The sequence below is a fragment of the Elephantulus edwardii genome, unplaced genomic scaffold (assembly GCF_000299155.1).
Source record: "Elephantulus edwardii isolate Elephantulus edwardi_28Jun2011 unplaced genomic scaffold, EleEdw1.0 scaffold00143, whole genome shotgun sequence".
Taxonomy (NCBI): domain Eukaryota; kingdom Metazoa; phylum Chordata; class Mammalia; order Macroscelidea; family Macroscelididae; genus Elephantulus; species Elephantulus edwardii.
In genome coordinates, this window is record NW_006399893.1 from 6,098,739 (window position 1) to 6,122,910 (window position 24,172).

Genomic DNA, 24,172 nt, shown 5'->3' on the forward strand with positions numbered 1-24,172 from the left:
GGTGACTGGGGTAATTGGGATGGGTGTGTCAGAGGCAGTGCAGTTGGTGCAGAAGAGAGCAGGGTTTAGGGCTGTTGTGCATAGGGTTGCTATGAGTCGTCGCAAATGACTTGACAGCACATAACAACAACAACAACATTGGCAGATCTGGGTTCTTTGCAAGAAGAACAGGCTGTGAGGATTTTAGTGGGTCTACATAAGGCAAGAGTGGCAAATAAAGCTGTAAGCAGACAAGTACATTTCGTCAGCCATACAAGAGGCCCCTAATGTAGCAGATGAAGCTCCTGAACTAGACAAGGCAAATTAATTTAGCTTCTCAGCCACAACACCCGCTAAAAATGGAATCTCTCCATTACCATCCATATAAAGTTTTATCCCAGAAACTCATTCATGGGAAACTATCTGTCTCTGTGTCACCTGCAGAATGGTAAAACCTCCTACTTATGCAATTTATTGACACTTTATGGGTACCTTTAGTACTTACCACTGTTCCCTTAATGCAGTTCCAACTGACAGGTCACTAAACACCAGTGTAAGGAAGGAAAGTAATGATGATCAGGGAATTCTTATGGTAAAATATTAAACCCTGACATAAGGACATAGGGCATGTTTAATTTGCTCTCTGATCAATATCCATAATGCTTAATAATCTTATATTTTCAATATTAGGCATCTGCATTGCTATTGATAGTTCATCTTGGCTGCATAACAATCTTTTTAAGTGATGTAAAAATGCCAAGAAACTTTACTGCTCTATTTTCCCCCCAGAAACCTGGCACTAAATACCACTGAAAGGAGAAACTTGCCTCAAAATCTAGCTTTTAGCAGCATCTATCTATTGATTTATGAGCTTGTTTATTACAGGATATAACTTAGTTATAGGGAGTACATATTTGAATCTCAATATATGCCCACAACCAGAATTTCTAAACCACGAGTCTCTGTTCCTAAGGCTTGGTCCTCACTACAATGTGGAAAGGGTCCCCAAACAATCTTTCAGAAATATCACATTATCCCTTTGCACTCTTGTGTTTCCTCTTTCTCCATCTCCTTCTCTATATTGAAATATACTTGGTTGGTTGAGTAAGCTTGGTGATGATTGGATACGTCTACTTATGCAGAGAGGCCACACCTCTGTCCTGGAGACTGCTCAACTCCAAGCCTTTCAGGTGGTCATTCATGTACTCAGCACAGCTTTCACTTACAGTTACAGTTAAAATTACAGTGCCAGCCTCTCCTGAGGCCCTGAAGCCTACATGTCTCTCCCACTCACTGTTTTCATTGTTAGATGCCCATCCTGCATCATCATCACAATCAGGTTTTAATCGGCTGTTGAATCCACTTGTGCAAATTCACCTCACTGAAGGTCTTCTTCACCCTCGCTTGCCCTCAGCTTCACCAGAAATGATCGATCCCTCCTGATGATGGGTCCAAAGCGAGTTAGAGAGAAAATGGCCTGTTGTGATCCACAGGGCTTTCAGTGGCTTATTTTCAGAAGTGGATTACCAGGTCTTTTTTTTTTTTTTTTTTTTACCAAGGTAGCTACCGCTACCTTGCCAGCATGGGTAGTTTTGCTGAAATCTGCAATACTGGTGGCATAGCTTCCACATTTTAACAAGAATCAAACCATAACATACAACCAAATGACAGATGGATGGGGGCTCCCTCTAAGTCCACTCATTAAAATTTTATCTACGGTCTCTTTTGAACAACAAGCATCCTTGCTCGGGTATGACTCATGCATGTCTCTGGTATAGATGCTGGATAAAGAGGACAGAAAATGAGACTCACAGTGAAATCGAGGGAGAAGAATTTGCTGCTTCTCCTTTGAACTTGAGATACCCAGATGTGATGGGTATTTTGCTGAGGTGGGGAAGACTTGTCACTGCCAAAGGCAGGCAAGGGGCTAAACAGGGAGCTTCCTCAAGACACGTCTTCTGGAGTCATAATTTGTATATGAATGTCAAGCACATCTTACTAGAATACAGATTTTGATTGAGTGATTCTCACAGAGAACCAAGCTATAATATTTCAAATTAACCCTCAAGTGTTTTAGTGCTGTTGGGCCATGGCCCATGTTTTGCAAAGCTAGTCTCCAGGAGAAGCTATGAGAGGAGCCTAGCTCTTCAGTGGTTTCCTTGGTAGCATGATGGTAGTCAGACTTGGACTGCACTGCAGGAAATGGACTGAGTTGTGCGTACCTGTGGATCAGTATGCTTGGGTGGGCATGATTGGAGGAAGGCTGGAAAAACATTTCTCACAAACAGGAAAAGGCCCTCTTATTCTCATCTCGGGCAATCAATAGTAGAACCCATTCTACATGGATTTTTCCAGGTTTAGAAGGCAAAAATTTTTACTTGATCTCTAAAAGCAGACTCCAAGGTCAGGTGAACAGCAGTCCAACTTGAATTGACAGCACAGACTCCCTGTCACTCAACTGCTAGCCTTAAGTCAGTTTACAGACCCACAGACAGTGAGTGAAGGGGACAGTGAGTCCCTTGAGGAAGAATCTCACTAATACTGAACAAAATTTATACTTTTAATCTTTCTCCCAGCCTTCTCCAAAGGACCTATGACCTTAACAAGAGTGATAGTTTGCTGGGAAAAAAGGAAGGAACAGCCTTTTTGAGGATTATTGGACACTGACTCTGAACTGACACTAATTCCAGGAGACTCTAAACATCATTGCAGTCCCACCAGTACAAGCAGGAGGCCAAGTTATTAATGGAGTTCTAGCTAAGTCCATCTCACAGTGGACCCTGTGTCTATATTGCCTCCATTTAATGAGGGATTTCTGCTCTATGACTCTGAGGGTCAGACAACTTCCAATTCTACTTGGCAGTCATAATTAGCCATTTAGTCTTTACTAAGACCCAGTAGCATGTCAGAAGCTGCTTCTGAAAAGGAGAATAATTATCTGTAAAGGACAACAGGGCTTTGTTCCAAAATCCTCAGAGTCTGGGTTGTGGTTCCCCAACAGGGGACTGCCAAGGACTCCAAACAGTATCTCTATCTGCACTGACACAGCAGCTTCTTTCCAAGATCTTCCTGAATGACAGTGGTGAAGAGAAGGCTTTACAATGGATAGGCTGCCAGGCACTGCACCTGAATGCACATTTAACTTGGAAAGAGAAATGATCGTGTGCATAGGTGTATATTGGGTCACAGGCTGTGTGGGGCATTTTGGCTGCATGCTTAGGGGCTTGAAAAGAAAATGATGCAAAACTGGTGACAAGAAGTTATGGGGTAGATATATGTGTGTACATGTCAAAGGATGAATTGTATCCTCCCTTCACTAAATATATGCTCATGATACATAGATGTAGTTATCCTCTATGATTTGATGAACCAGATTAAAGGTGTAATGAAAAATTCCATAAATCTATTACAGTCCTAATAAGGAGTTAAGGGGAGTTTCCCTAGAATAGGATCAGGAATATCTTATATCCCAGGATAAATTAAAAAAAAAAGGGAGAAAAGTAAGCTGAGAGCTGGGGAACCCTTCATATCACCAAGAATAATCACTAGAAGTAAAGTATCATTTTTCACACCTGGGACCGTGTGCAGTGATGCTTCTTGACATTGAGAAGTCCTGAGCACATGAGGTCTCCAGGGAAGATTGTGCCTACAGAGCTCAGAGGACAAGGATGTTCCCCTACTGCAGACAGAAGGGACCTTCCTGTAGAGCTGGAATTTAGAGTTCTAGCTTCCTATACTGTAAGAGAACATATTTTTAGTTTGTTAAAGCCTTCCACTTGTGCTGTCTCTGTTAAAGAAGCATTTAATAATAGAATGGGCCAAAGAAGTGAAGATATTTGTGTCTCATATGAATTGCTTACCAAAGGATGACCTTGGTAGGGGACCATTTGACAATCATGTGGAACAGATGACATACTCGGTGGAAACCAGTCAGTATTTTTCACTAGACACTCCTGTCATTGCCCGATGGGCTAACTAACAAAATATGCACCTGGTTGGCCTAGGTGGAAGAAATGCATGAGCTTAGCAAAGTGGACTTCTCCTCACGAATGCTGACTTGGTTACAGTCACTGATGAGTGTCTAACGTGCCAGCGATTAGAACTAACACTGAGTCCCTGATATGAAGCCAATCCTGAGGATGATCAACCAGAAAACTGGTGGCAGCTCAAATACATAGGTTTGCTTCCATCATGGAAAAGGTGAGGATTTCCCTTCCCTGTCGGCAATGTTTCTTCCAAGACTGCCATCTGTTGACTTACAGGACGTCTTATGCACTGTCTTGGTATCTTACCTCAGATGAAGGGATGTACTTCAAATAAATTAAGTAAAACAATGAGTTAGGGATTTTGAAATTCTCTGTTCTAATCATATTCTTTATATCTGATGATGCAATGACCTTTTAAAGACACAGTTACAGCAACCTTGAAGGATTGGGGCAATTCTTCAGGAGGCTTTATATGTTAAACAAACCAATTTCTGGTATATATTGAGCTGCTTCTCTGCTAGCTAGGATTGACAAGCCCAGGAAAATAAAAAAAAAAGAGTTGGAAATGAGAGTTCTACAATTTACTATTACTCCTAGTGACCCGCTCAACATTTTTTACTTTCCGTCACTGCAAAATCCATGTTTTTGGACCTGGAAGTCTTAGTTTCAAAAAGAGAAATACTGCTACCTGGAGATACAAGTTGATGCAACAAAACTGGAAGTGAAGAATGCCACCTAGCCACTTTGGGCTGCTCATGACTATGGTCAACAGACAGAGGTGGGAGTTACATTGTCTGATGTGACTGACCCTGGTTATCAAAGGGAGATAAGATCAACACAACATCATGGAAGTAAAGAAGTTGTTATTAGGTGCTATCTAGTCGAGTATGATTCATAGTAACCCTATGAACAGCAGATCTGAACCTCACCCTGTCTTGTGTCATCTTCATACTTCCTGACACACTAGAGCCCATTGTGGCAGTCAACATATTCAAAGGGTTTTCAGAGGCCAGATATTTAAGAAATGGATGGAGAATCCTACTTCCTAGTCTGCTTTTTAAAAAAAAATTAAATTTCTGATTTATTTACAAAGTTTTAATACATTGTTTTTCACAAAAGATCCTTCCCATTTCCTTCACCCCACCCACCCATTGAATTGTGCAACCCTATGATTAACCTGAGAGCTCTACTAAAATCTTTCCATCATGGGTAACCCTTATGGCATTTAACACCAGTGGCACAGCAAGTCATATGTTATCTCAGTACAGCAAACTGACAGACAAGTGCTGTACCAACAAGAACAGTGTTCTCTCCAAAACACAATAAATCACCAATTTAGTTTGCGTTTCTAATAGCAACTCAGTCTTGACACCAAATGTTATGAGTAGGCCACAGGCCATGGGGTTTAACCAGATTTTGATCACAAAGGCCTGGCCACAGGGTCCTGATTGATTTAAACAAATGGCTTCTAGCCCACAGCTGATTGTTAATGAAATCAAAACTACCAATCAGCTTACATCTTACAGAATCCAAATGCTTCAGACCAAAGTTCCAATAGCAGATTCTTTAATTCTTTAGGTCATCTCTAAGTACTATCTCACCAGTGATTAGAGACAATTGAAAGTTATAGCAACTCAATTTGAATATAATTGCTAATGGCTCAGACTCTTTAAGAATGAAGGTTTTGGTCACTTACCAGGCAAAGAATCACAATCAGCTAAGATGTTTGTTGAAGGGAAAGGAAATACAACACAACAATAGAACAAAGTAATTCTAAATACCAGTTACAACCATGTGACTGCAAAAATGAGCTGCTCCTATAGGCATTGATTACACTTCTTCCTTATATATGTACATGTAATCTTTTGGTGTTCTTGACAAGAAAATAAAATAACATATATAAAAAGGGTGGTTGTTGTTGTTGTGGTGTTCCATTGAGTTGGAACGGACCCACAATTGACCCTCTAGCTGCTTTTCAGGGGTAGTTAGCTGCGTGGGAGGAGATTGCCTGTCCTTATCCAGCTGGTGGATTTGAGCCATGTACCTATAGGACTGTAGCACAGTTTCTTTTCACTAGACCAGCTGTCATCATCAACGTGTGCCACTGAGTCAGAACCAAACCATAGCTGACCTTCCAATGGGTTTTCATAGGCAGCATGAGGACAAGAGGAGAATGCCCATCTTTTTTCCCAGAGAGAAGCTGGTGGATTCAAACCATGTGGCTTTGGCATTGCATCATAGTTTCTTATCACTAGGTCACCAAAGCTCCCTAAATGGGGCAAGTGCACTTAATTTCCAGTTATACTAATTTCCAATTGTGTTGGAAGTATGATTTTTACAGTTGTCTTTAAGGTTATAGCTCAAGGGATGTGTAGAGATGGCAAGTTAACAAAAGGTGGTCGGTGATAGTTAAACTTGTGTGTCAATGTGACTGGCTGTAATTCTCTGATTTGGCTGTTATTATATAGTCATTCCATTGATGAAGTCTGATGTTATATAGTACTTTCCTTGATGAGACCTTATTAGAGGTATTGAGTTGATTCCAGCTCAAATGCACCCTCCAGTGAATTTCCTAGCCAGTAAATCTTATTGGAAGGGGACTGTCCATCTATCTCCTGTAGAACAGCTGGTGGATGCAAAGTGCCAACCTTTTGGTTAGCAGTGAAACATGCTTTTGCTTTATGCCATCAGAACTCTTTACACCACCTCCATGATGGAATCTACTATGGGCTGCTAATGAGTTTAAAGGGAGTTTCATTGAGGATGTGGACTACATGAAATACATATGTGGACATCTTCACCTTTTCTAGGTTTGGATCCTATATCTGTCTGTTACTTCCAGTTCTTTGGGCTTGAATCAGCAGCATATAATAATGCTTAGTAAATTTTAAGTGCTTCTATTATATTATTTTTTTTAAATTTAATACATATGTTTTACTTCTTCCATGAATATAAAATTTACCTAAGCACTCATATTTTCTCTTTTTGATAGACTGTCATTATCTGACACCTTGCACACAAGTGACAAAACAACTGTGTTAAACAACAGGCAGAAGTGGAAACATGTTCTTCATGACCTTTTCAGCTCCTAAAAAGACATATTAGCAGATTCCTTTCTCAAATATTTTTTTAATATCATTGCTGTATTTTCTGTGGCTGTAGCAGAGTGTGACATATTAAGGAACAACAGAAGAGAGCTAAAGAATTATGATCCTATTATTGACTCTATGCTATTGCTGTCTCTGTTCTTAGGGCATTTCATGAACTATTTAATTTAATACTACTGACACTTCTCTAAGACACAATAGAAATACCACTATCCTCATTTTCAAATGTGGAAACTGAGGTACTCAGATACTAATAATTTTCCTAAAGTCATCTATGAGCCCAAGATTAGCAGGTGAGAAGAGAGTGTCCAGCAGGAGTGAAGACATCAAGCAGTGCACTGCATTGGTTCAATGAGCTGTAAAGGACCTCCTTAGAGAGCTAAAGAGCAAGGATGTCACTTTGGGGAGCAAGGAGTACTTGAGCCCAAGCATGCTTCCTGATTGTCTCATATGTACGTTGGAGAATGAATAAAAAAGATTGAAGAAAAATTTTTGAATTGTGGACTTGGTGAAGAACATAGAATATACCATAGACTTTCAAAGTAACAAATCTGCCTTGGAATAAATGCAACCAGAGAGTCCCTTAATAGCAAAACTGTTAAGACTTGTCTAATCTACATTCGACATGTTTTCAGGAAAGGTAGTTCTTGAAGAAAGACATCATTGCTGGTAAGGTAAAGGGCCAATTAAAAAACCCAATGATGATGACCCTCAAAGAGATGAATTGATAGAGTGGCTTTAACAATGAGGCTAAGGGCCATAGAGATTGTATGGATGGGGTAGAATCAGGCAGTGTTTCACCCTATTGTACATGCAATCAACAGGATGGCATTTAACCAAAAAAATACTATGACAATACATCATTTCAGGGCTGGTCCATGTCTAGGCATTCTGCCATTATGCAAAAACAGACATCAGCACGAAAGAAGAATGAAGCACAAACACAGAACACCACGTATCCCATGGAACATTGTTCTCCTTAGTGATAATGATTATTATGAAGATGATTCATTAAAAATGTATACTGATTATAATTACAACATCATCTTAATTATGTTGATTCAACTGGAAGATAAACAATGTTTACTTTAATGTTATTAGAATCTCTACTCAATGTGTACTTTTCTCCTTATGTATTATAGATTATAAAGTAATCATAACACTTGAAGCATGTTTTAAGTAAAGAATGGTTTCACATTCTTACTGTGAGAAATGCAGTACAAACCCCACAATTTTAGTTAAATAGAGACAGAGAGAGAAAAAGGTTGCAAAGAGTTTCTTGAATAAAAACTTCCCATTTAGAAAACCGTGACCTGTAGACCACATTATAGATTGAATGCCCTGAAATTCTTTGTGAATGTTAAAAGTTATGGCATTCCAGTGAAATTTAATTCCAAATGGTTTTGAGAATATTTGCCTTTGATACAGAATATCCTATCTAACAGTGACAAAGTTATACATTAGAAATAAAAAAAATTAGTTATCTGCAAACATTCATCTGTCATTTTTTCTTAAGTCTAACATTTTTCATTATATATTTATTTGGCTTGTGTTTTTCAAGTTATCTTTTTTTATGTCAATGCAAGTTAAAAGCCATGCTAGTTAAGTTTTGCCAAATAAGCAAAGCTCACCCTAGCTAAAGGGGAAAAAAACCCCAAAAACCAAAACAACACAGAGCCCATGAATTTTTAAAAGTTCATACATAATATATAATAAAAGTAGGATGAATAATACGGTACATGGACTTTAATAAAAAGCTCCTTGACCATTTCTCAGAGATTTTGAGATGTAATCAATACTCAAAAAGATATCTTGGGGACAAAGTCAAGATTTATGATATTTTGACTGAGAATGACACTTTCTGCTTACTATATCAGCTGGGGGACATGATATTGAATTTCAGAGAACACAAGAAAGGAAAGCATTTTTATCTGCCTGACAATGCTTCAAGGATGCGTTTCATGGTTCGCTTGTGACATCATACTTGATGGAAGGAAAATTACACCCTAAACCACTGCTCCGAAGGCAACAAGGAGGCGCACGTGAATCTCAACATCAGCTTGTGACCCTGTCGGGCTTCAGCTTCTTTCTGGGTCTGAAAGCAAATCTCCAGAAGAAACATCTAGGACGCATCTACCTGCTATGCAAAAGCCAAACCTGCAGCTAGCTGCTATGGAAAATTCAAGCAGAGGCATTTCATAGCAGTGAATTAATTGTTGCTTTCCAAATCTTGCCTCAGACAGCTAAACCTCAAAGCAGTTAGCATGCCCAGATAGCACTCATACATACATGTGTGCATAAGACAAACTCCACTGCTGTCAAGCTGATTACAACTCATAGTGACACTGTTAAAACCCAAAAGACTCAAGCTCACTGCCATCAAGCTGCGCAACACACTCATAGCTGACCCTCTAGTGGGTTTTTGGAGGCTGAAAGTTACACAGGAGGAGATTACTCATTTTCCTTCCACACAGGGGCTGGTGGATTCGAACCGTCAGAGGAGTGTAGCCATTAAGTGAGCATTGCAACTGCCTACAGACTGTCACCAAAGTAATATCAAAGTAAGATCCTTCACATTTCCTTTAGCCCCACCCACCCTCAATGGCTGCTTTTTTTGAAAGTAAATTGCCAGATATTTCTGTCAGAGTATCTGTAGGATTTGAACTTCTTATCTTTCAGTTAAGGGCCAAGGACTTCAGCCATCTGCGCCACTCACGAACCTTCAAGATGGCCCCTCATTCACAGCTGCCACATGCACAATAGGAGGAAATGTTGCCCAGACCCACACTATCACGTGATCAGCTGTGGGGAAGGCCACTGCAACCCACATCGTTTTCATTGGCTGGCTTGGGGAGGTAGCTAGCTATACTTGTTTCTATCTTAGCCTGGAAGCTTTGCTGACATCTTTCTTCCAACCTGGTCATAGCATCACATAAGCCTCCAGTGAAAAATGTGTAGTAGATGCTCAAAGAGTGCATTGACCAGCTGGCCAGGTATTGAAGTCAGGTCTCCCTTAGGAGTACGGTAAGAGTTAAGCCACCAAACCATTAATGCATTCAAAGTGGTAAGAAGATGTGCTGCAGACACACACAATTCAGATCCACCGGTTGCTCCTCAGGAGAAAGACAAGCAGTCTCCTCCCATGGGTGTTACTGGCTCTGAAAACCCAGTGGAGGGTTAGCTATTTCTCCCTTCTGACTTGCCAGGACCCAACAGCAACAAAGTATGTATGAATGTATGTATAAATATTCCAGTGAATGTTCAAACTGCATTTAATAAACACTGATAATACTTTCACAGTCTGTTACAAAATACTATGTTGTAAGCTGAAGTAAGTAGTAGTTGAAAAAATGTGAATACAACAATATACTATGGGCTAGTGTGAAGATTAACATTTGATATTTGTATTAAAAAACAATCATCATATTAACCTTACTATGTTGAGCAGTGATCGAAATCTGGATAAATAATTATAAAAGTGACCTTATTTCTAAACAGCATTGATCTTGTGAAATCTTCCCTTGGACACATTTTACCTCAAAGTCATTAATGTCATCTGTTAGAAACAATTAGCGTGAATAGAAAATAATTGCATCAGGGATCTGGGGACTGGGAGGATTCTGCACATTAATATTCACATGCTATTCGATTACATACTCAATCCTTTATTTTTCTTTTTGCTTGGGAGGCCTGTTAAACCAGGGATATTTCACTATATTAATCTTTATACTAATTACTGAGGCTTTTCGGTGGACATTAAATTTGATCTGCTTAATTGCAAATACAATAAAAGTCATGATTTATGTCCAATGTTTTTGCTTAGCTGATGACATTTAAAAAATGGTACTTGTAGCTTGGTTTGTCTTGGTTACAACTTTTGTGACTTCAGATACTAAAAAATCGAATTGAATAAGTAAATAATGTAGCTAAGCTGCCTCCCTCACCTCTGACAATTCTTCCTGCTTCACTTCTTTCCCAGGAAGGATGTGCTGCATACTGATGCTGATGTGGGAAATGCCTATGATTATCTACTAGTAATTCATGTTAGGATGATTTCCAAGTACAGAGGTTGCTCCATGGGTCACAATTCCCCTCCCCCTGTCCCAGCTGATCTAACATGTACTATCAGCAGAGAATGGAGACTTCACTACAATGAGCTACCTTCCTCCTGCTCCTTATCTGACTCCTCTTGGGCTGGATTGCAGAGACCTGGGTAGAGTGGTGTCCTTGGGCGGGACAAATAGTTAACGTGCTCAGTTATAAACAGAAAGGTTGGAAGCTCAAGTATACCTTGAAGTACTGAAGAAAGTCACAGTAAACTATTTTAAAAACGCTCAGACACTGAAAACCTTCTGAAGCACTGTTTGACATGTAGAAGGTGACCAGGAGTCAGAGTCGATCTGAAGGGGACCAGTAATCAATCCTCAGGCTGGGTAGAAAGTGCAGCCCTGTGGGGAGGACCGTGATGGATCCTGCTCCAGGGAGAGGTGATGCTGTACCTGCAGTGGTGTACCACCTTCTCAGCAGGGCAGCTCCAGATGACTAATTGCTTCAGACATAATATTCTTTTCTCTCAATGTGCTTGTGGAAGAACTTTCATTGCCAAAATAGGAATGGATCTTAAATTGGCTTTCTGTTTACTTGAAAATTCAAATTTCTCCAACAGCACCAAGACTTTAGTAACCGGCTGTCATTGATTGAACACATGGTTTCCTCCTGTGTGCGCGCAGAATCTTTGTATTCTCTAGAGTTATCAATGGCATTTTCATAAGCGGTTTGCCAGACCTTTCTTCTGAGGCACGTCTGGGTGGATGTGAATCTTCCAGGTACATACTAACCACGTGCACAAGTCAGGGACTCCAAGGCATCAAAAGAATTGTAAAATAATGACATTGTTTCTGGACAATTTTGTATAATTCATATTTGAGGGTCATGCTGTAATCTGAGTTTCCTGGGGGCAAAGGCTGAGTTTTCCTCTTCATTTCATCCTGTGAAACTGTCGCAGTCCATACTACTCAGTAGGTGGCCAATTAATTCTTGTCACAGGCTCTATAAAAAGAGCCTTTGTATTTTTACCATCCATACATCGGTTTTAAAAATTGAGAGATTGCCAAAAGAATTATCACATTCTGAGACCTATGAATGCATTTATCAATATGCAAGCACTCCAAGAAGTTATGGGAAATGACATTCGACAAAAGAAATGATGGTTTTGAACAGTATATCATGTGATTTGAGAGAAGAGTCCTCCAAAGATCAGATATCAGACTTCTTATTCAGTTCATGAGTACAGTTCATCATTTCTTTCTATCTGACATATGAGGTCACCTCTTTCTCTTTCTGTGTGGATAGGTGTATGTGTAAGTCCATCCCCATAAAAGAGTTATGTTTTAGTAGTTTGTACCCCAACAACCAATTTTCCCCATCGAAATGGACACAGCCAGCATGACAGAGGTAGCCGGTGCTGGAGCAAGAGGCCAGGTGACCTGAGTTTCAGGTTTTTGGTAGTGTAATTGAACTTTTCTGTGTCAGTTGCCTCAAGCTTTACAGAAGGGCAGAAGTGGTTCCTAAACCATAATTTAAAAAAATTATCAACCCATCAACCAGTTCCCATGAAGATGATTCTTACTCTTATGTCCCCACATGTGCAGAGAAAAACTGTCTTTTCAGGGTTTCCAGAAGTGCCTGATTTTTTAGATCATCAGGACTTCTATCAGAGGGGCTTCGAGGTGGACTCCAACTGTGAATTCACTGGTTAACAGTCAATTACTTAAGCATTCGTGCTTCCAGGAATCCTATAAGATAGTACATTGGAGTCCACAGTCTCACACAAATTTATTGTCAAAACTGAGTTGATAGTAAATACTTTTTAAAATAATAAGGCCTGAACAGTAATGTCATTATAGTTGGCATATATGTCGTTCTATGCTGTTAAGTTGGAAATGACCTACAGTGAGCATACAGCGAGGTTTCTGTAGGCAGTAAATGAATGGGAGGAGATTGTCCAACCTTCTCTTGCAGAGCACCTGGTGGGTTTGAAACCCCGTGCCGTTGGAAGTGCAGCATGGCTTCTTACCATGAGGCTACTAGAGAACTAAATTAAACCCCAGTGCCACGGAGGTGGAACCAGCTCACAGCTGAGCCCCCTGCTACAAATTGCATGGGTGGGGAGAGTCAGCCTTTATCCCTGGAAATAAATGGGCAATTTGAAGCACTAGCATAATTGTGGCTTAGCAACATACTTCCCTATTAATTACTCCATGAGAACTAACTAAGGGGATAAAGAAAACTAAAAACCTGATCTCTTGTTGCTAGGTATGTGAATTCCTAAGCAGAGTGAGCCTACAGACAAATAACAGCCCTCCAGGAGGGCCGGGTCCTGCACTCGCCTGGCTATTGTCCTCATGCTGCAAGGCCCCGTGTCATCCTTGCCATTGAGCACCTTCCTCTTTAACAAGCTCCAAGTCCTCCTTCAGGGACCATAATACGCACAAATGTGTGGGACAAAATCTCCTCATCCTTAATGTTAAGCAGAACTCTGGCTGTGGTTCGTCCAAGTCAGATCTGTTTATTCTTCTGGAAGTCTGTGTTATATTCAACATTCTTTTCCAACATTCTAATTCATAAGCATCAATTCTCCTTTGCTCTTCTCTATTCACTCTTCAGCTGTCACAGAAGATAAAGTGACTGAAAATATCATGGCTCAGACCAGGCACATCCTAGCCCTCAAAGTAACATCTTTGCTTTTTGACACTTTGATTTCTTGACTGCTTCCATGGTCACTGCACTGCCAAGTCCAGGTACATGGTTAAATCCACCAGATGCTCAGCAGAAGAAAGACAAGTTATCTCTTCCAATGGGATTCACTGACTCTGAAAATCTGCTGGAGAGTCGGCTACGGGTCAGTTCTGATTCAACAGCATGTACCAAGTGTTGTTATTGTTGTTATGTGCCGTTGAGTCGTTTGCGACTCATAGCGACCCTATGTACAACAGCCCTAAACCGTGCTCTATCCTGTGCCAATCTCATTGCCTCTGACACACCCATCCCGATTACCCCAGTCACTGAATCGATCCACCTCATAGAGGGTCTTCCCCTCCTGTGCTGTCCCTCCACTCTGCCCAGCATGATGTCCCTCTCCAAAGATCTGTCTCTCCTTACAACATGTCCAAAGTATGTCAGACGAAGCCCCAGAATCCTTGCCTCCAAGGAACAGCCTGGTACAGGACACATAACCATCCCTTTGGAGACAGTACAAGTAAACTTAAGAGACACTGGACACAGGAAGAAGAAAAAAAATCTCTCTGACAAGCTGTCAGGTCATGGGTCGGACAATGGGAGATTAATTCTGAAGGCATTTGGTAGAAGTGAAGTGGTATCCTGCTGGAGGGTGGAGCTGGGAAATAATTGGGTCAAGGCACTGGGCTAAGGGCAGGGACTATACTGTAACTAATGGTCAACTCCAAAATGAGGGATTTATCTTTCACTACTCCACAAATTGCTGTCTGTCAGATACTCCTCTAAATCTAAACATTCAGATTAAGACAGACTAGGAAGAAGGATTGGCCATCCACTTCTGAAATGGCAGGCCTCTGAAAACCCTATGTACAACCTATGTACAAATGTACCAAGTATCCAAGTAAAATGAAATCCTTGACATCAATATTTTCTCCATTAATCATGTAGTTTGTGTTACTGGTCCAGTGGGGAGGATTTTTATTTTCTTTATGATGAGGTTAGAAGCTCCAGTAGCATAATCCACAAGGAATTGTGCTGTTAACCCAACTCCACGAGCAGCAACGTATTTTACAGCTTCCAAAAACCTTGTGGAAGTTTTTTGACTGCTGTTACGCTCTGTGCCATTGAGTTGGAACCAACCAATAGCTGATGCTCCTCCAGTGAGTTTTCAGAGGCAACAAATGCACAGTAGGAGATTGCCCATCCTTTTCCCATGGAATAGCTGGTGGATTTCAATCCTGTGCCTTTGGGTTCAGATAAGATAGATGTCAATGAGAGAGAGGTAGGTTGCAATGTAATCCATGCTGAAGGCTGTAGCTTTTGAACTCCATCAGCAAGCATTTCAAGTCTTCTTCCTTTTCAGCAAGCAAAATTGTGACTTCTGCACATTACAGATTGTGAATGAGTCCTTTTCCAATTCTCTATTCTTCATAAAGACCATTGTTGTTATGTACCATCAAGTAAAAACTGCATCACAGCTGACCCTCCATGGCCTTTCAGAGGCTGTAAATTGCTCAGGAGATTTCTCATTTTTCTCCCACAGAGCAGCTGGTGGATTTAAACTTCATGTCTCTGGGTTGACAGCACAACTCTTTACCACTGGGCCAAGAGAACTTCTAGAAGTATTTCCTTAGCATAGACATTGAATGAAAGAATATAATTCTAATGTACATATTTCCTGACTTTAAACAAATCATTCAGTATGCCTTGGTTCTGTTTGAATGACTGCCACATGTAGACAAAAAGAAAGCCAGTCAATATTGTCTTATCATGGAACCCTTTCATTGCCATTCAATTGGAATTGGCTCACAGCTGACTCTCCAGGTAATTTTTAAAAAGCACACAGAAAGAGACTGCCTATATTTCTTCTGTGGAGGCTTGGTGAATTTAAATCTTCCAAGAAGCACAACTTTAGGGTTAGCAATGGAACTCCCTGTGGACTCTGTGTGTGTGTGTGTGTCTGTGTGTGTGTAAAGAGAGACACAGAGACAACTGAACGACCACTCCTTTCAAATATGTGTATTCATGTGCTTAGGGAGCTCTGGTGGCCCAGTGGTAAGAAGCTGCACTGCCAAGCCCAGGTACATGGTTAAATACATCAGATGCTCAGCAGAAGAAAGACAAGTTATCTCTTCCGATGGGATTCACTGACTCTGAAAATCTGGGGGAGGGTCAGCTACAGATCAGTTCTGACTCAACAGCATATACCAAGAATAGTAACATATATATCTATAGCCGTATATCTTGTAATATATGCACTATATCTCTGTACACATCTATCTACACAGAGCTCTGGCAACTTAGTGGTAAGAAAGTTCTCTGCCAAGCCAAAGGCACACAGACTTGTCAAATTCAGCAACTTCTCTGTGTGAGAAAGATGAACTGAACAATCTCCTCCTGTTTGATTTATTCTCTTGGAAAATCCACTGGAGAGTCAGCTCTGACTAGATGGTACACAACAACAACAACAACAACAACATATATACCCAACCTATGTAGACAAGTGTTAGGTGCTGCATACTATCTGTTGGGATAATGCCTTACTGTATATGCATCAACAGTCACCTAAGGTTATAATGTTGTTGTTAAGTGCCGTAGAGCCAGAACTGACCTATAGATGACCTTCCAGTGGGTTTTCAGAGGCGGTGAAAACTCTCACAGTTGGATTTGAACTGTACACCTTTGGAACTGCAGCACAGTTGCTTACCATTAGGCAACCAGAGCTCCCTTAAGGTTATAATGTTGTGTGCTGCCAAGTTGGAACCAAACCACAGCTAACTTTCCAGTAGGTTTCAGAGGCAGTAAATTTCATGGAAGGAGATTATTCCCTCCTTGTGTTCAGAAATTGTAACAGGAGACTATGACATAACTAATGCAATAGATTTCTGTGCCTAACACTTGCATCTCATATCTCTTGAATACAAGGCAATTGCACCACAGGTATATGATACATATATAATCTATAATATATATGTTTGATGGTCATAAGAAGCATCTCTGTTTTTGGCTTATGTTTATACTATACTGAACTTTCTTTCTAAAAATATACCATGTCACAGTGTATGTTTCAACTTGTAGGCAGCGCATCAATCTCGTATATCACATATCTCTGGAGGGATGTTGTAGTGTTACCTCACTGCTAAATTTTCTTTTGAAAATATTACTGTGAAGCTCATCATGGCTCCCAAATGCAGCAAAACCAGTAGTAATGACAGCAGAAATAAGAGACAGAGGAGAAATGCCAATTTTGAATGAAAACAAAAGGTGATTAAGGAACATGAAGGCAAAAAAATCAGCGAATGCTACAGTTAACAATTTAAGTATATCACATTTGAGAATTCTAACAATTCTCAAAAACAAGGGGAGAAAATTCACCATTTGTTCAAGGATTGTCCCTACTGAAAGCAGCGAGATTACCAAAATTTGAGAGGATTTATATCAGATATAGAGAAAATGCTAATGGCATGGACTTAAGAACAAACAAAGTCAAATCCCAGTCAGCATGTTGACAATCATGGCTCTAGAACAAAGCTTGTTCATGACACTAAAAGAAAAATAGAACCAGTCTATAATATGGTAGTTTCACAACATCCAAGCCACACACTGCATTATGGACAAAAAGCAGCACATCACTAAACACACACACACACACAAGGACAGACACAGACAGATACACACACACACCCGGCCATCGAGCTGATCTGGACTCAAAATGACTCTATAGAACAAAGCAGAACTGCTTCACAAGGCTTTCAAGACTGTAATTTTTTGCTGAAGCCACTCTTTCTCCCTGTTAGGTGGTTCAGAGGTCAATCTTCTGGTTAGCAGCTGAGCCCTCAGCCACAGCGCCATCTGGCAGCACTTCCCAAACTGGTAATCTGATATTATTATCATCTGGTTTACATCAGGACTTAGAGTTGTTCCGTGCTGTCGATTTGGAACCCACTCATAGCTGACTGTCCAGTGGGCTTCCACAGGCTGTAAATCACACAGGAGGAGATTCCTTTGGAAATAGCTGATGGACTGAGGCCGCATGCCTTTGGGTTGTCAGCACAACTCCCTACCAAAGTAGTGGAACAGAATAAGTGGTAGAAACATGCATGGCAAATTTATATGATGTCAGGAGTGTAGCTGACATGAGAAAGCTAATTTATTTACTTAACAGGACAAATTCCCCATCACAAACCTAAATATGATCTAATCCATGGTTGTTAGCTCAAAATACTAAAAAAACCTCAAACTTATTGCTGTTGAGTTGAGTAACTCATAGCTGACCCTCCAGTGAGTTTTCAGAGATGGTAAATCTCGTGGGAGAAGACTGCCTATTTCCCCCAGTGGAACTGCTGGTAGATTTGAACTTCCAGAGAGATGCTATCTTAGTCTCAGCAGCACAACACCCCACTGACTATATGCCATCAGAGCTCCCTGTGAACATCTAATACCTCACTATAAATACTTAAACTTCAAAGCCTTATCCAGCGCATCTAGATGAATGCTTTTTGTTTTGTTTTCAACTCAGCAGGTTGCAAGATTTCTCAGTCTAGTTTTGAAATTGACTTCATATTGACTGTTACATTCTCTCAGTAATTGAGATTGCTATAGGTTTTAGAAATAGAGACCTGTAGCATCACAAATTTCCAAATCAAAGAGGAGAAAAAGTTCTTTCTGTTAAAATGTTTTCTTTGGCGATGACCTCACTGGTCTAAGTGCTCAAGAATATGACCCTCGCATTTCTGAGCTGATGTGTGGACCCTTTTTTCCAGGGCACACTCTTTCTACCCCTGATCATTTATTTAAAACCGAATCATAATTCAGGATGACTGTGAAGTCTAGCCTTCAAGCCTTTCCCAGCCTCTGGAACCCACCCTGATGAACTCTATGGACATACACCATTGTTGATGGTGTGCCAGTTTTATTTCTCTAACAGGATGAGGTCAGGTCCCACTCCTCTGCTCTGTGCCTGTGGGAGCCACTGTGTATGACAAATCCTACTTCTTTTTTCTGGGCACATGGTTGGACTACACTTCCAGGCTCCCTTTGCAGCCACGTGACTGGAATGTGAGTAGAAATGATGTATTCCCTGTGCAGCGCTGCCCAGGAACACTTCTAAAATGTGCTTCTCCATGTTCTTTTATCTTTCATGGGCTCCATGCAGTAAGCTGAGTACAGCAAACTAGGAAATCATGTGTTAAAGAAGGAGTCATAGATGGAAGGAGTTTGGGTTCCTGAAACAGTAACTGGAAGGCAGCCACTCTGGGATGAGGAATACCTGTTTTGTACCTTAGATAAGGAAAAAGTAAAATTTTATTGTGTTGATTCACTTAAGGGTTTGGTTGTTATCATATCCAACAGTATCCTGGGTGGTATAACCATCCCCTCCCCTGAGATACACACTCTGCAACATACAAGTTTAGCCACACAATCTACATGTCCTAAAAAAAAAATACAACATCAATACATGTAAATTAATGTATATAATTGTTATTATGTGCCATCAAGTCACCTGCGACTCATAGCAACCCTATGTACAATAGCTCTGAACTCTGCCCTATCATGAATCAATTTCATTGTCTCTGACACATCTAACCTCATTACCCAAGTTACCAAGTCAATACACACACACACACACACACACACACACACACACACACATTTGTAAACGTAATTGTTATATGCTGTCTAGCCAGAACGAACTCACAGCAGGTTTTCAGAGGCAGTAAATCATATGGGAGGAGATTGTACATCTTTCTCCCTCAAAGAAATTAGAGAATTTGAACCACTTGACTTTGGGTTGCCAGTAAAACTCCCAACTCCTAATCCACTAGGCCACTAGAGCTCCTTTGCATAAAAGACATGTATATGCATATCTACAAATATACATATATGTATGTATATATATATACACATACACATACACGCACAAACATATATACATATTGTTGTTGTTATGTGCTGTCAAGTTTCCTGCAACTCATCATGACCCTGTGTACAACAGCCCTAAACCCTGCTCTATCCTGTGCCAATCTCACTGTCTCTGACACACCTAACCCCTTACCCCAGTCACTGAATCAATCCATCTCATCGAGGTTCTTTCTCTCCTGTGCTGTCCTTTCACCCTCCCAAGCATGACATCCCTCTCCAAGGACTGGCTCTTCCTTGCAACACGTCCAGAGTATGTGAGACAAAGCTTCAGAATCCTTGCCTCCAAGGAGCAGCCTGGTTTAACCCTCTCCAGGACAAATCTGTTTGTTTTCTTAGCAGTCCATGGTATATTCAATACTCGTGTCCAGCCCTGGCAGTTCTCTGTTGACATATTGTTCCAAATGTTTTTGGATAATTTTCGGCAGACATCTGGCAGTTCTCTGTTGACATATTGTTCCAAACGTTTTTGGATAATTTTCAGCAGATTCTCGCTTGCAAGTGATATTAGTGATATTGTTTGATAATTTCCGCACTCAGTTGGGTCACCTTTCTTTGGAATGGGAACAAATATCGATTCCAGTCAGTGGGCCAGCTGGCTGTTCTCCAGATTTCTTGGCACAACTTAGTGAGCACACCCAGGGCAGTGTCTGTCTGTTGAAATATATCAATTGGTATGTCGTCAACTCCTGGAGCCTTGTGTTTTGCCAATTCCTTCAGGGCAATTTGAACTTCCTCCTTCATCACCATAGGCTCTTGCTCATATGTCATTGCATGAAATTCTTCTTTGTCAGCCAATTCCTTCTGATACAGTGACTCTCTGAATTCCTTCCATCTTCTCTTGATACTTCCTGGATCATTTAACATTCTACCCAAACTATCCTTAAGTATTGCCACCCGTGGCTTGAATTTGTTTTTCATCTCCTTCAGCTTAAGCAACACTGAGCAAGTTTGGCCCTTTTGATTTTCTGACTCCAGCTCTCTGCACATTTCATTATAGTATCTTGCTTTGACGTCCCGGGATGACTTTTGAAATTTTCTGTTTAGCTCTTTGATTTCTTGCTTTCTTCCTTTAGCTTTGGTACCTCGGTGCTCTAATGCAATATTCAGAGTCTCATATGACATCCATCTTGGTCTTTTCTTCTTTTTCAGTCTTTGTAATGATCTTTTGCATTCTTCAGGGACGATTTTCTTGAAATCCTCCCAGAGCTCATTTGGCCTATGCTCATTGGTGCTCAAGGCCTCAAACCTGTTCCTGAGATGGTTTTGATTTTTGAGTAGGATAGACTTAAGATAAAATTTAAACATTATATATATATACCTATTTTATATACCTATTTTATATATCTGTTTTATATATATTTCAAACATATATACATATTTGATTGTGTCAATTACAAGTTAATGAATAACATTATGAAGGATGTGAATTTCAGAACATTTTCTGTTGGCTCGTAGAGAACCTATACATAGACTAATAAGCAGTAATGAGAACAGAAGAAGAAGTTCATTTGTAGTTTAAAATCAAGGTATGTTCGAGTCAGGGCTGTATCCTTTCACTATACTCAGTTAATCTATATGACAAGCATGTGGTTGTTGTTGTTATGTGCCGTCGAGTCGCTTGCGACTCATAGCGACCCTATGTACAACAGCCCTAAACTCTGCTCTGTCCTGTGCCAATCGCACTGTCTCTGACACTCCCATCCCAATTATCCCAGTCACGGAATCAATCCACCTCATAGAGGGTCTTCCCCTCCTGCGCTGTCCCTCCACCCTCCCAAGCATGATGTCCCTCTCCAAGGACCGGTCTCTCCTCACAACATGTCCAAAGTATGTTAGACAGAGCCTCAGAATCCTTGCCTCCAAGGAGCCACCTGGTTTAACCCTTTCCAGGACAAATCTGTTTGTTTTCCTAGCAGTCCATGGTATTCTCAATACTCTTCTCCAGCATATAATTTGATAAAATGAACTCTACAAAGAAGAATGTGGCATCAGAGTGGAAGAAGATCTAACAATCTAAGATATTCAGATGGCACAGCCCTGCCTGTCAAAGGGAACGAAAGCCCAAATCCCTTCCCACAGGGTTGATTCCAGCACTAGGTGACCCTGCATCAGATTCAAGACTGTAAGTCTTCAGGGGAAGAGAAGACTCTCTTCCCCTGAGGGGAATTAGAACCAAAGACTTCCTGGTTAGCAGCCCAACATGGAATAGACTATAATGCTAGAGCTCAAAGTAAAAAGATGTGAAACACTGACTGAGGAAAATCAGAGACTGCAGCCTTTGAGATACATTATACCTCCATGGAAAGAAAACAAAAACAACTGAACCAGTCAGAATATTATGATGGTGAGTGGATTAAAGTCTGAAGTTGTCAAGGATTCCCTTTACTCAGATGCAAAATCAATGGAATCAGCAATCAGGAAAGCAAAAGATGTATGGCAGTAGGCAAACCTGTTGAAAAAGGCCTCCTTGATGTGTCTGGAAACAAGGAGCCCACTTGGAGGACTAAGTGGAGTTTGGCTCCAGTAATGGCACTGCCGATCACCTCATGTGCATGTGAAAGCTTGGTGGTGAATAAGGAAGCCTGAAGAACAGCAATGCCTCTGAACTGCAGAGCTGGTCCTCAGCTGCCATTCAAACCTGAAAATGCATTCGCGCTTCTGCTTGATTTTTAGTCAAACAATATTCTGGCCTATCAGGTAAATGAGGACACCAGGGAGGTACATGCTCCTTAGAACAATCGATTGTATAAGATACAAACCCAGCATTTAGATAAAGCTTAAAAGACAGAGAAGGGTAGGAAAAGATAGATGGGAATACGAAGCCCAGGAAGTAGCAAGAACACTGTTGCATTGTAGAGACTGGAATCAATATTACAGAACAAAACGTGTATGAATCATTGAAGGAAAAACTTTTCCTCTGTAAACTTTCAATCAAATAAAAATGAAAAGTTTAAAGAAGAAACAGAGAGGAAAGGACAAGAAAAGATTATTGAACCATTGTTCCTTCCTCTTCATTCAGATTTAGTGAGAGAATTATCTGATACCATAATCATACATGTAATTAATCTCCCCTCTAACTATTAAAGATCAACTCTCTGCATAAAAGAGAAGGTACGAGAATAAACATAGTAGGTATCTGATTAATCAACTCTATCAACATGAGTAATTTAGATTCAGCAACAGAAGGTAGATGTAGATTAATGTTTTTAATCTGGTACGCTTCAATCCCCTTGATTTACTTAACCTTGGTGAATTCTCAGCATAAATATCTTGAATTATACAAGAATCTTCTTTTATATTCTCCAGAGGGTCTTTTTTTGCTCCCTTGTGAAAAAGCTTTCTTCGCCCAAGAGGAATGGCTTCTGTGGCTACCATTCTTACAAGCCTGTTTTATTTATAAAGTGAGAGGGTCTGATACTGCCACAGCATCTAGAACTTTCTTGGCCTCATTCACTGACTCAGTGCAGTCCAGTTAGAACTAACTCATAGCTGACCCTCCAGGGGGTTTCGGAGGCTATAAATCCCATAGCAGGAGATTGCCTGTCTTTTACCTTCAGAGCTGTGAATTTGAAAAATCAAAGAGGCTCCTAATTTTCTTAAATTTTATCCTCAAAATACTGTGGTCATTCCAAGGTACTGCTTTTATTTCAAAAGTTCCATATGAAGAAAACCAGGCTAGAAAACATCCTTGGAAAGGAATGCTATCCTTGGAAAGGTAGAGAGATGGTGAAAGAGAGGAAGACCTTCAACCAGGTGGATGGACACACTGAATGCGGCAATGGACTTGAGTGTATCAGAGAAGATGCGGATGGCACAGGATAGGACAGGGCTCAGATCTGTTGTGCACTGGTTGGCTATGAGTTATCCTTGACAGCATATAACAACAACATGTGAAGAAATATGAGGTAGTGTTATTCATGGAAATCGCCCAGTCACCACTGCTGTCTTTCACCAATTAACACCTGACCAAGAGACTGACACCAACAGAAGTCCCCCTCCCCCACCCTTGTCAGGGAGATCTGCTGGTCTCTTCACCTTGGCAGGCTGCTCATTTACCCTTGCCTTTACTTAGGGAAGACCCTTCCTCAGAAGTAGGGGCCTGGATCTTTCTTTGCTTTCTTGGATGATGTGCTTAGCTTTGCTTCAGTTTTAGCTTAGTTTTCAAAAGGCACTGTCTCTCCTTTGGAGAGCTGTTCTTTCCTCACAGCTTCTAGAAAGCTTCTGACAGCCTCATTCCTGCTCCCTCAACTGCACTGGGAGCTGACCCTGGACTGTGCACCGCAGAAACCTGGTGAGAGGTTATAAACCCCACTGACCTCATTCCAGCACCTTAACACATCACTACCTTTCTGTGGTTTACTATGATCGCTCTATTCTGGGATACCCTCAGGTGCAGAGGAAGATAAATATATTCATGGCAGATTTGGTATATGTTTAAGA

At 40.7% G+C, this 24,172-nt stretch overlaps 1 protein-coding gene across 1 annotated transcript in view; it reads right to left on the reverse strand.

Annotated features, from left to right (window-relative positions):
* The window catches only part of NCKAP5 (NCK-associated protein 5), a 914,632-nt gene that overhangs the window by 104,105 nt on the left and 786,355 nt on the right, over window positions 1-24,172 (reverse strand). The window contains 1 exon segment of the mRNA XM_006894461.1: window positions 9,115-9,194. Within this exon segment, the coding sequence (XP_006894523.1) occupies window positions 9,115-9,194 (80 nt within the window).